The sequence below is a fragment of the Polypterus senegalus genome, chromosome 4 (genome assembly GCF_016835505.1).
Source record: "Polypterus senegalus isolate Bchr_013 chromosome 4, ASM1683550v1, whole genome shotgun sequence".
Taxonomy (NCBI): Eukaryota; Metazoa; Chordata; class Cladistia; order Polypteriformes; family Polypteridae; genus Polypterus; species Polypterus senegalus.
Genome location: NC_053157.1, coordinates 41,128,156 through 41,140,801, shown reverse-complemented (window position 1 = coordinate 41,140,801; position 12,646 = coordinate 41,128,156). Strand labels below are relative to the sequence as shown.

Genomic DNA, 12,646 nt, shown 5'->3' with positions numbered 1-12,646 from the left:
ATCATTCAAGCAGCTTGTGATCAATTCATTATTGTATTACATTATTATTCTTTATTGTATCAAAATCTCACTTGTTCTGTAAACAGCATTTTGATGGGACAGGGTTTGGACAGTTTTATTGTAAAAAAAAAAAGATTAAATTAGTAATATGCAAAGGTAGGGATTTTTGAAAGTATATTTAAATGTTCCTATACATATAAAATGTAATTTATTTCTTTATTAACAAATTCAATTATCCCAATACAGGGTTATAGATGGTGAAAGAATTGGGCATGAGGCAGAAACCTGCCCATCACAAGGCTCAATCACTCACACAAATCAGGCCAGTCTAGAGTCACTAATTGATCTTGTTTGTATGTCTTCGTGATATAACCAGAATACCTAAAGAAAGCTCATATAGACATAAAGAAAATATGCAAACTCCACACAGATACCGACTGTGATATGTGATATGAACCAAACAATCTGGACATTTGAGGCAGTAAAATTACTGTGCTACACTATTCCCCCCGTTTTTAATTTATAATTTACATAAATGATCTCAAACCTCTCTAATGCAGTTTGGGTATGTGGGAGACTAGAACCTGACCTGGGGCCTCATGTATAAACGGTGCGTACGCACAGAAATGTTGCGTAAGAACTTTTCCACGTTCAAATCGCGATGTATAAAACCTACACTTGGCGTAAAGCCACGCACTTTTCCACGGTACCTCATGCCTTGTCGTACGCAAGTTCTCCGCTCGGTTTTGCAGACTGGCGGCACCCAGCGTCAAAGCAATGGTACTGTTCCTGTGTGGTTACTCATTATTTTCCTGACGCGGCTTTATAAATACGTACACTGAAACAAACCGCATATTGTTTATTAGTGTAACGCATCTGATTGTAATTAACTTGTAACAATATAATGGTCCAGGGAACAGCCATAGTATTCCAAATACCATAACTGCTTTAGCGTTGTCACTCTCACTTCTCCTTCTTCTTCTTCTTTTAGCTCCTCCCATTAGGAGTTGCCACAGCGGATCATCTTTTTCCATATTACTCTCACTGCACGACTCGGAGTATTTATATCACTTTATCTGAGTGTGAATCATAGCAGCAGCTGATCGGAAAGAGAATTATCGGTATACAGCTTCAAGTACACGCTGTCTCATCCACTGCAAAACGTTTTAAAGTCTTTTTGGTCTCGTCCGATGCGAGAGATGGACGTCTGAAGTGGAGCTCCGCTAGCAGTGGTGCTATTTTTCATATTATTTGCTTATTATTCTGAGATATCCTGTATTTATTCAACCCGAGAGGGACCGCTACAGTATATGTAAACACATATAAACATGGCCAACAAGAAGGGGGGTCCGAAAGAATCGAAGACTAAAGCTACATCCAAGCTGCGATCAGCAAGCCCTAGTTCGAGATACGGCCTCTCAGAGACAGACCTGGATCAGATGGGCGAAAGTACAGACTCCTCGGGACCACGGTCCGCTACATCGTCGCCGGCTGAGAGCGAAAAGGGGAGCGAAGGTGCGATCGTGAGTGCAGATGTGGATAGCTCGCCGATTGGAGAGGATTACCTGAAACTGGAAAAGGCCGGGAGGTCCGCGGCTTCAGTTACGCAATCGCGGGACTGGAGCAGCGGGACACCGCTTCAGCAGAGTCTGCTGCTTCATCTACGGTACAAGAAGGCACATTTGAGCTATCTGAACTGAAAGTGTTGCTCGCTGAGCTCAGGCAAGATATAAAGAAAAGCGAGAAGGCTAATGAGAAAGCAACGGCAAAGGCACATGAGAGACTGAAACAGGAATTAAAACAGGAGATGAAACAGGCCAATGAATGTCTGCGACAGGAAATCCAACAGGCAAATGAAAGGCTGCGTCAAGAGGTACAGCTTGAACTTCGACAGGTGCTGGGTAAAATTGAAGAGCGCATTGAGAAAAACTCGCTAAACTGAGCACGCTTGCTGATCGATTGGAGCATCTTAGTGAGACATTCACGAATCGGATCGAAATAGCGAACATCTAGCTGCCAGTGCCGAGGAAAGAGCAGTAAATGTCAGTTGAATGTAAAAACTCGGAGAAAAACTTGGAGACAGACTGGCTGCTTTAGAAGATGGGAATAGAAGGTATAATGTCAGAATTGAAGGCTTGCCGGAGAATCGAGAAAGTTTAAACCGTGAAATTCGCAACTGAACTTTTTCTAAAATAATCGGGGCGACTTTAAAGCAGAATCTGAGATAGCAGCGGCTTACAGCGTCGCGATCAAACACCGTCAGACCCGACCAAGATCTTTTATAGTCCGTTTTGAACGATTATCATTTAAGTTAGAGGTGATGGAACTCCTCAGGAAAAAAAGGAAGATATTATATATGAAGATTGCCACATTCGCGTCTTCCCTGACTTCTCTCCAGCAACAGCTATCAAACGCCGCCTTCTATAATATTAAACAGCGCTACGGCAAGCCAATGTCAAATCGGCCTCCTGTATCCGGCAAAACTGAAAGTGGAATGGCAGGGTCATTTCTATGTTTTCGCTAGCAAGGAGGAGGCAGAAAATGAGTTAAGAAAGTTGATCCCGGGACTATTCTGATACATAATTGTGAGTCATGGCGGTAAATGATAAAGCTAGGATTAATAATCTACTGTCTGATCTATTTGTTTTAAAATACGGGTTTTTATCAGCATATATTCTCATATTCTTATATTATTATTACTTACTTATTACTTATCATTACTTAGTATTACTAGGGCGCTAAATGTTTATGTTTTATTGTGCTTAATTACGTTTTCCTCCTCTTTTTTCTTTTCTAATTATTTCATGTGTACCCTAAATGAGACTGTTCAATATCATACCCTTGGTTTGCTGTTATTGCTATTACTGCATTAAGACTTGTTATGCTTGTTTTGGACACATCTTTAACACCATCACCTGGGTTTATTATCTGGGGATATCATCTTAATGCACTAAAATTGATGAAGATTATATGTATGTATATATATGTGTATATGTATATATGTATATATATATATATATGTATATATATATATATATTAAGTGCAAAATTCTTTTCTTTCTTTTTCCTCTTTTAAAGACTATATTGGTAACAGATATCTCTATCTTTTAACCTTAAAGCGCCACTGCATGGGGGCTTGATGTGCTTTGGACGTGCTCTGTCTCTGGGTATGTCAGAGGACTGGGACTGCATGAAGTGGGTTTTAGCCTCACCTGGGGAGGCAAAAAGGGAGGGTGGGGGGAAGAGAAAGAGAGCAGGCTTGATCTATATCTAATCTATCATCTCAATCTTTATAATTATAACTATCAACGTAATAATAAGCTGCATGGCAACAACTCTTGGGGGAATAGGAAATTAAGACCTAAACTATTTCACTTCCAGTTAAGACTATAATATGACACCAAAAACTCAGAATCAGTGTCTCCATGATGGGACAGTTAACTTCGTAAGCTGGAATGTTAAAGGCCTGAATCACGAATTAAAGAGAAAGAAAGTACTTTCTCACCTAACAGGTCTAAATGCTAAAATAGTATTTTTACAGGAAACCCACTTACTAAGTAAGGATCAGTTCCGGCTGCAAAAAGACTGGACTGGCCAAATGTTCCATTCTAGTTTTACAAAGAAAACTAGAGGGGTGGGAATTCTCATACATAGAACAGTACCATTTGTAGCATCAGATGTAGTATTGGATCCTGAAGGGAGATATGTGATGGTCATGGGAGACTTATCTAACTGTAAAATGATTTTGATAAATGTTTATGCACCTAATGTTGATGATAAGGAATTTATACAAAATTTATTTGCATCCATTCCCAATCTGAACACTCATAAACTTATAATGGCTGGGGACTTTAATTGTGTTCTAAATCCACTTTTAGATAAGACTTCCTCCACAGGGGAACGCAACTAACACCGCAAAGATAATTACAAAGTTTATAACTGATCACAACTTATCAGATCCCTGGAGGTTTTTAAACCCAAATTCAAGAACATATTCTTTCTACTCACCAGTACATCATTGCTACTCAAGGATTGATTACTTCTTTATAGATAATAACTTCTTGCCTAAGATTAAATCTTGTAAATACGATGCTATTGTTATTTCAGACCATGCTCCGATGATCTTGGAGCTGAAATTACTAAGCCCCATACACTCACCCGCAGATGGCGTCTCAATCCGCTTCTATTAGCTGACGAGAATTGTACTGAATTTATATCCAAACAAATTGAATTCTTTCTAGAGACAAATACATCCCCTGAGATCTCTGCAGGAACACTCTGGGAAACTCTTAAGGCCTTCTTAAGAGGACAGATTATCTCATATCTTTCCCACAGAAATAAATCCGAAGCGAAGAAAGTAGCAGAGATAAAAGCGAAATTACTAAAATAGATGAAGAACATGCCAGACTACCAAGCGAGACTCTACATAAGAGGAGGCAGGCTCTACATTCAGAATTAAACCTCTTGACAACTAAAGAAACCGAACAACTAATTTACAAATCCAGACATCATTATTATGAACATGGAGAGAAAGCTAATAAGCTTTTAGCGCAACAAATTCACAAGCAAGAAGTGCAACGCAATCTCGTAATTACTAACACGAATGGAGATAAAATCATCGAACACAAAAATATAATGTACACTTTTAGAGACTACTATAAATCCCTATATACTACTGAGTTTAAAGAAGACAATATACAATCTAATGCATTTCTGGATAAATTACAGATACCACAAATTGACGCTATTAGTGTGGAGGAGCTCGATAAACCTCTGTCATTATCAGAATTACTGGATGCTATAAAGTCACTCCAAGGTGGAAAAGCAGCAGGCCCTGATGGCTACCCTGCAGAGTTTTACAAGAAATTCTCCGCTCAGCTAGCTTCCCTCCTATTAGCAACATTTACAGAAGCCAGAGATAACCAATCTCTTCCACAAACCTTTCGCCAAGCACTAATCACTGTCTTTCCAAAACAAAATAAGGACTTATTACAATGTGCATCATACAGACCAATTTCACTTCTGAATAACGACGTTAAAATACTCTCTAAAATCATAGCTAGAAGGATGGAGAAAGTGCTCCCTCAATAATATCACAAGACCAAACTGGATTTATTAGGGGCCGACACTTATCTTCAAATCTTCGACGCCTGTTTAATGTAATATACTCACCAACTAAATCAAACACCCCAGAAATATTATTATCATTGGATGCAGAAAAAGCATTCGACATGATTGAATGGAAATACCTTTTTACTATTTTGGAGAAGTTTGGGTTTGGCCCGAACATTTGTGCATGGATTAAATTACTGTATACTAACCCAGAAGCTTCAGTTTGCATCAATAACATTTGCTCAGACTACTTTAAACTAGAACGTGGCACAAGACAAGGATGCCCTTTGTCACCACTGCTGTTTGCAATTGCCATTGAACCACTGGCAATACATTGTCGAAATACTGATCAGATAAAGGGGATTAGCAGAGAAGGACTGGAACAGAAAATCTCATTATATGCAGATGACATGGTACTGTATATATCGGACCAGAAAATTCTGTGCCTGCAGTCTTAGCAGCACTCACAGAATTTCAAAAGCTCTCTGGTCTCAGAATTAATCTGAATAAAAGTGTACTCTTTCCGGTGAATTCGCAAGCATATAATATTAGATTAGACACCCTTCCTTTTATCATTGCAGAACAGTTTAAATACCTCGGGTAAACATCACAAGTAAACATAAAGCTCTTTATCAACAAAATTTCGTCGTCTGTATGGAAAAAATTAAACAAGACTTGCATAGATGGTCAACCCTTCATCTCACACTAGCTGGAAGAATTAACACTGTTAAGATGAATATTCTTCCTAAGCTCCTTTTTATTTCAAAACATACCAATATACATTAATAAATCGTTCTTTAAGCAATTAGATTCAACAATAACCTCATTTATTTGGAATTCTAAACATCCACGCATCAAAAGAGCGACCCTACAAAGACAAAAGGCAGAAGGCGGCATGGCTCTACCTAACTTCCAGTTTTATTACTGGGCGCCAAATATACAGTCGATAAGAACCTGGACACAAATAGAAGAACATACACAGGCATGGACCGCAATAGAAGTAAAATCCTGCAGTACTTCTTTGTATTCCTTGCTTTGTGCTCCAATAAACACACGTTATCGGCAATACACTAATAACCCAATTGTGCTCCACTCACTTAGAATCTGGAACCAATGTAGAAAGCATTTTAAGACGGAGAAGCTTCTTTCTGTGGCACCCTGCAAAAGAACCACCTCTTTCAACCCTCACAAACATATGCAGTTTTAATATCTGGAAAAATTTGGAATTAACTTGCTTAGAGATCTTTATATAGACAACGTCTTTGCATCCTATGAACAATTACGTTCCAAATTTAACATTCCAGCTACAAATTTCTTTCACTATCTTCAAATCAGGAACTTTGTTAAACAGAACCTTCCAGATTTTCCTCATCTTGCACCCTCATCCACGCTGGAAAAATTATTGCTCAATTTCAAGGAGTTAGACTCCATCTCTACAATATATAAAATCCTTTTACAATCCCTTCCTTTCAAAGATCCAAGAGGACACTGGGAAAATGACCTCTCAATTAATATATCAGAAAAGGAGTGGAAAGTAGCAATGCAGAGAATTCACTCAAGCTCCATATGCGCAAAGCATACAATTATACAACTCAAAATTATATATCGAGCACATCTGTCTCGACTAAAACTCTCAAAATGTTTCCAGGGCATGATCCAACCTGCGAACGTTGCAACCAAGCCCCAGCCTCACTAGGTCACATGTTCTGGGCCTGCTCCAAATTAACATTATTCTGGACAAAAATTTTTAATTACCTCTCAGACAGTCTTGGACTCACAATCCCTCCTAACCCATTAACAGCTGTGTTTGGGGTTCTTCCAGAGGGTCTTAAAGTGGAGAAAGACAAACAAACTGTGATTGCATTCACTACACTGTTGGCACGCAGACTTATTCTGATAAACTGGAAGAACCCAAACTCTCCTCTTTAAGTCAGTGGGAAACTGATGTGTTATATTATTTAAAATTGGAAAAAATCAAATACTCAGTTAGAGGATCTGTGCAGACTTTTTTCAAAACATGGCAGGATCTAATCAGTAATATTTTGAAATGATTTTATAAAGCACAGAGAATTTGTTGATTTAGGTATTTTTAAAAGCCTTAAATTTTACACCGTTTGGCTTGCTCTCTCTCTCAAGGGTGGGGATCGATCTGTTCTTAGCATAATTCTTTTTTTTTTGTAAAAACTTGATTGCTATGTATTGATTGTAATAAAATTAATAAATAAATAAAAAAAAAAAAAAAAAACGCGTTTAAAAGCCTTTCCTGTACAGACCTCATGGGTTCAGAAACAGTTTCATCCCAAGAACTTTAAATGCACTCAATCAATTGCACCTTGTAGAACTGTTTGTACTTATAAGTACAATCACCCCACTGTAAACTTGCACTATAGTTATAATATCGCACAACCTGAGCACTTTATAAAGCGCATATTTACATAAGATGACGATATCATTTTTAAGGTGAAATGCAGCAAAATATGTTTATTAAATTATACAGATAAAACTTTAACTTCATTTAAATAATCTATATTCTTCACTGGGAGTGTCGTTAAGGATAGAATAATTAAACATGTACTACGAAGATATTTCAATGTTCCTTAAACGTTTTGAAGAATCGGCGCTAAGCTTACAGATGGCTTAACTTCTATTACAGAGCTGATTGTGAGGCGATCGGTTACTTGGGGAAAAAAAAGCACTGACTGCAGTGACGGCTACGCCAATATATACTGAATATAACACAGAAAGAGAAAATAACAACACAGCTAAAAACGCAGCGACAAATTTCGGCAAAAGTTAAATGCTTGTGTCATGAGCACGAGGCGGCTATGCAGTGTCTGCAACGGACGAGGCCATCCACCAGGCATAAGATACCGTACTGACATTGGCGAGCGAAGGAGCCACCGATTCTTCCTCTGCCCAGTGCCACCACAAGCCTAGAGCCGCCCCTGAGTACTGCTGCAATAAATTATTTCATCGAAGTGAAACACATGTTTAATAATGTGCTTTAACTCCTATCATCATGAAAATGATATCACGTATACATCTAAGTATTTTAGTTATTCAGATAGCTGTAGTATCACAAATGTAATGGATTCTGTGTCCAGTTAGAGGAAGTTTAAGAAGCAAGTAGTGATTCACACACATAGGCACATAGAAGATCAAATACAAAACAAAGCATTTAACGTGCTACTTTAATTACGATGTGATTTGAGAAACTGGTTAATTAAACGATTTTAAGATGAAATTTATGATGTTCTACTTTAAAGACAAAATAAACTACGTGATTAAAGTGGAAATGTCGAGATTGAAGTTGACATTTCGTGCTTTTTCCCCACTGTGTGCCTTTTTTTCTCTGTACCCTAATAAGCTTTCATATGACACTCAGACAGTGGGCTACAACTCGGCTTTTCACGGCGACTTTGATATGTGACTTCTTTTTTATTTCCGGCACTGTGCGATTTTGTGAATGTGAGCTTTCAAGTTCTCCAACACGCTATGTCACTCGATCAACTTCCTTTTGTTGATTATACCACGGTTTATTAGAACAAATAGTATGTTTTTCCTTTGCCTCCACTTGGTATTCGCTGAAATTCTTATATTTTCCCCCGTGCTTTTCCCATTGTCTTTTCACAGAAGGCTGAGTTTAAGGGCGATTTATATTCATTTGCATATTCAAAGAGGCGTAATTCTGGGAGGAGTTGGGGCGTTACATAAAGCGCGTGCACGAGCGTTAGTTTTCACGCTGATTGGGATTTATGTAGCCGAAGAACGTGGAAGTTTGAGTACGCACAGATTCCTGCATCTGGATTTTTCTGTGCGTAGGCTTTTGTGCTTACGCCATGTTATAGTGCGAGTTCTACGCATGGCGTTATACATGAGGCCCCTGGTGAGTAAATAATGAATGATGTGGTTAAGAAATTGGATTATAAACCTTAAGGCTGCCAATTCAGTTTCTGACTATGACTCACTGTGTGTTCCTGAGTGTGTCATTTAACCAGCCCATGTTCCAACTGTAAAACATTTACATTAATAATTATACTGAATCTTAAACTCATCAAAATGTTGGATAATGGCAGGAAGAGACCAAGAATAGAAAACCGTCTCCTTTGCAGTCTAAACTGATGCACACACTCATATTCAAACTCATATGGAGCTAACTTAGAACCACCAGTTAACTTAACATGCAAGTCTTTGGGCTAGAAGAGGAAAGCTGATATACATCCACCTGTAAGCTATGCGTTATTTAAAGTCTTCCAACAGAGCAACTCCTAGTGAGCAATAAAATGCCCATGGATCCTAGTGTGTGCTTGGTGTGTGGGTGTGTTTGTGTGTGTCCTGCGGTGGGTTGGCACCCTGCCCAGGATTGGTTCCTGCCTTGTGCCCTGTGTTGGCTGGGATTGGCTCCAGCAGACCCCCGTGACCCTGTATTCGGATTCAGCGGGTTAGAAAATGGATGGATGGATGGATTCAACAATTCCAAATAGCTGATTTTATTGAAACAAAGCAACAAGTAGAGATTAATGTAGGAAGAAAAGATTGTTTTCAACCAAATAAACCAGAAAATATTATCTAGCACTACCACAGTACCAGTTCCATAATTATTTCTGGAGACAGGGGTATCTTATAATATTATTGGGTTACTAGTTCAGGGTACCCTTGGGTGGAAATATTGCATTCTGACTTGCTTATTATTACTTTCTCCTATTAAAAGTACAGGAATCCATAGCAACTTTCACTTTCCTGCCTTCCGGTGATGTCAGTAGGAAGCTGCTAATTCCTTCTCAGTAGGCTTACAGAACTATCTGGGGGATTCTTGTTGTCTTTGTCTACTTATCTTTCTGTCTGTTACTTCTCAGGACACACTTTGCATAGAGAGAGTATATTTCCTTTAGAGATGCTCTCCAGCTGCCAGTGTTGGTTTGTCTCTACCTCTCTCTTTAGAGAATCCCTGCAGGTCTATGACAAGCCCATTGTACCTTTTTAACATATTTATATTAAGTTCAAACAATGTACATGTAACATGTAGATGTTGTGAGGAAATGTGATTTATTAAGAAACTCTTGGATTCTCTACTCACTTTTGAAGCATATCTAACATTTCCTGTGTTTGTTTAGTTTTTCTGTGCTGACTCCCAAAGAGTATTGTCTGAATTTCAAGGCACTGAAAGAAAAAAACATGTTTCACTTATACAAATGACCAGAATACATAGGTACACAATAGGCATTAATGTCTTGCTGTCTGTCCACAAATTAATGTATAAATACATGTTGAGAGTGGAAACTAATGGCTGTTCTTTGATTTTTCAGATAAAGTTGCTCTGTTTCCCTTTGTGTCTTCATGGTTTTAAAGGTAAAAATCCTAATAATGACAGTGACTTAGATGTGTGGTTTAAAATTTTTAGATAATCTTCAGATTCCTTGAACCATCAAATATAGTACATACAAAAGACATCTCTGACAGTGTCTTAGCAACAGGACCTAGAAGCTGATGAAAGGAAAAAAATGTTTGAAGTTGCAAATGTCTGGAAACTTTTACTAATCAGGAGTCTGCAACTCAAATACTTAATCTTCTGTTCACTATCAAATGTAAGTAAATCTTTATAATGAAATCAGAAAGTGCAGACATGGGAGAATACGCTTGGATTTCTGTACTTTTCGATTTCATGCTAAAGTGCCCAGGACAGTATTTGAACTCAGTCTCATAATGCCATTAGGCAGCAGTACTAACTACTGCCTAACCATGACCACGCTGCCTGGCTGCTATCCTTTTTCTATCAAATATTTTTTACTGTTACCACCCTTATATAATCAGTACAATGTGACACACAGGGTCTGTGATAAAATAAAGACTTTATTATTTGACTTTGCTGCTGCCATTTATCCATTCTCTTTCTGATTTGAATTAGTTAATTACACAAAGAACTGAAACTAAGCTTAGATTAACTGGACACAAGGCACTCTGGATACAAATTCTGTCCATGGCAGGCTCATACATACATTAACACTCACCAATACAGGACCAAGTCAGGATTACCCAATAATCAAACCTATGGTATTTTTGGAATTGGAAGTGAACTGAAGCACCTAGATACAACTTGGTGAATATGGGAAAAACTTGTAAACTTCACAAGGCGAGTGACTGACTCAAGAGTTGAAAAATATTTCTAGATCTGCCTGTCAACAATTATAACGAGAGCTCCACTGTGTTGCACCTTTTGCTACTTGTCTCAATTGACCAGTAAAGAAATCAGAAAATACTGACATAAATGGAAGTGAGCATACTGGAATAAGAGGGACTGTAGCATCCCATTCTTACCTTTGAGAGCAGTTTATAAGCCTTCTTCATGTCCCCATCTGCAAGCACGATGCTAGCCATGACATTGTAGGTTTCAGCCACTGACTCACTGTAGTCCCCAAATGCTTCTATTCTGAAATTCAAGGTACTATTGAGGAGGTCATATGACTCCTGTTTAACAACAAACAATTTAGTTTAGATTTATAGATAGCATTAAAACATACTAAACTTATTTTTCATCTTTTACTTAAATTTTGTCCTTACTATGTACTGTCCTGTTTATTTATTGTAAAGCATATCATGAAAGTGTTTACCACGCTAAAATTGTTAAATTCATCCATCTGTCCATTTCCTGTACCTGTTCTGTCTCATTCAAAGTTCTTGGATGGGAACAGTATCAGGCACAAGGAGGGCACCAACCAGTCACTGGGCAGTGTAATACCCACACTCACTTCTCTTTAGGCAACCTGGAGTCATTCATTAGTGTAAAACACAAATATTTGGGATGTGGAAAGAAAACCATGGCACATGTAGAAAATGTTACACAAACATGGGGAGAATTTACAAACTTCACATCAACAGTGATCCAAGCAAGAGTCGAACCCAGTCTCCTAAACTATTAAGTATTATCTATAACCACTGTGCCATCATTAGGCTGATTACTCAATTCAATTGAAGTAAATTATAGATCACTAAATTTCTATTGCTGTTACAGAAACAAAACAGGCAAACCTATACCAAAATATCACTTACGTAATATCACTTACTGTAAGTAAACAGTTTTAAAGTTTGCTTACTTATAATTAACCATAGGTGTGACACAATGGTGCAGTGAGCTACAATATTGCCTCACATATCCAGCATCCTGGGGGTAAATCTCATGCCCAGTCATTGTACATGTGGAGTTTCCACCTTCTCCCCCGTCAAGTTGTTTTGTTTTTTTTTTTTTTGGGCACACCGGTTTTCCTCACTCACTCCCACAGATGTGCATGCTAGGTTAACATTGATTCCAAATTGGTCCGGAGTGGATGTGAAAGTGTGGCGATGAATCCCTGCCATGGATTGTTTACTGTGTTATGTCCAGTGCTGCTGGGATAGACTGCAGCCTTCTGTGTCTCTGAATAGATTCAATGGATTGCAAAATGTTATGTTATGTAATTAGCTACAATAATTTCGGCAGTGTACATAATACTGAACTAGATTTACTTTCTTATTATTTATATTTTATTTAGATGGTAGT

General features: G+C 38.2%; 1 protein-coding gene across 2 annotated transcripts in view; it reads right to left on the bottom strand.

Annotated features, from left to right (window-relative positions):
* The window catches only part of LOC120528566 (tetratricopeptide repeat protein 23-like), a 39,225-nt gene that overhangs the window by 1,325 nt on the left and 25,254 nt on the right, over positions 1–12,646 (bottom strand). For both annotated transcript variants that reach the window (XM_039752748.1, XM_039752749.1), the window contains 2 exons: positions 11,428–11,577; positions 10,190–10,272 (listed from right to left, as the gene is read on the bottom strand). In XM_039752748.1, the coding sequence (XP_039608682.1) occupies positions 10,190–10,272; positions 11,428–11,577 (233 nt within the window). The remainder of the gene's footprint in view (positions 1–10,189; positions 10,273–11,427; positions 11,578–12,646) is intronic.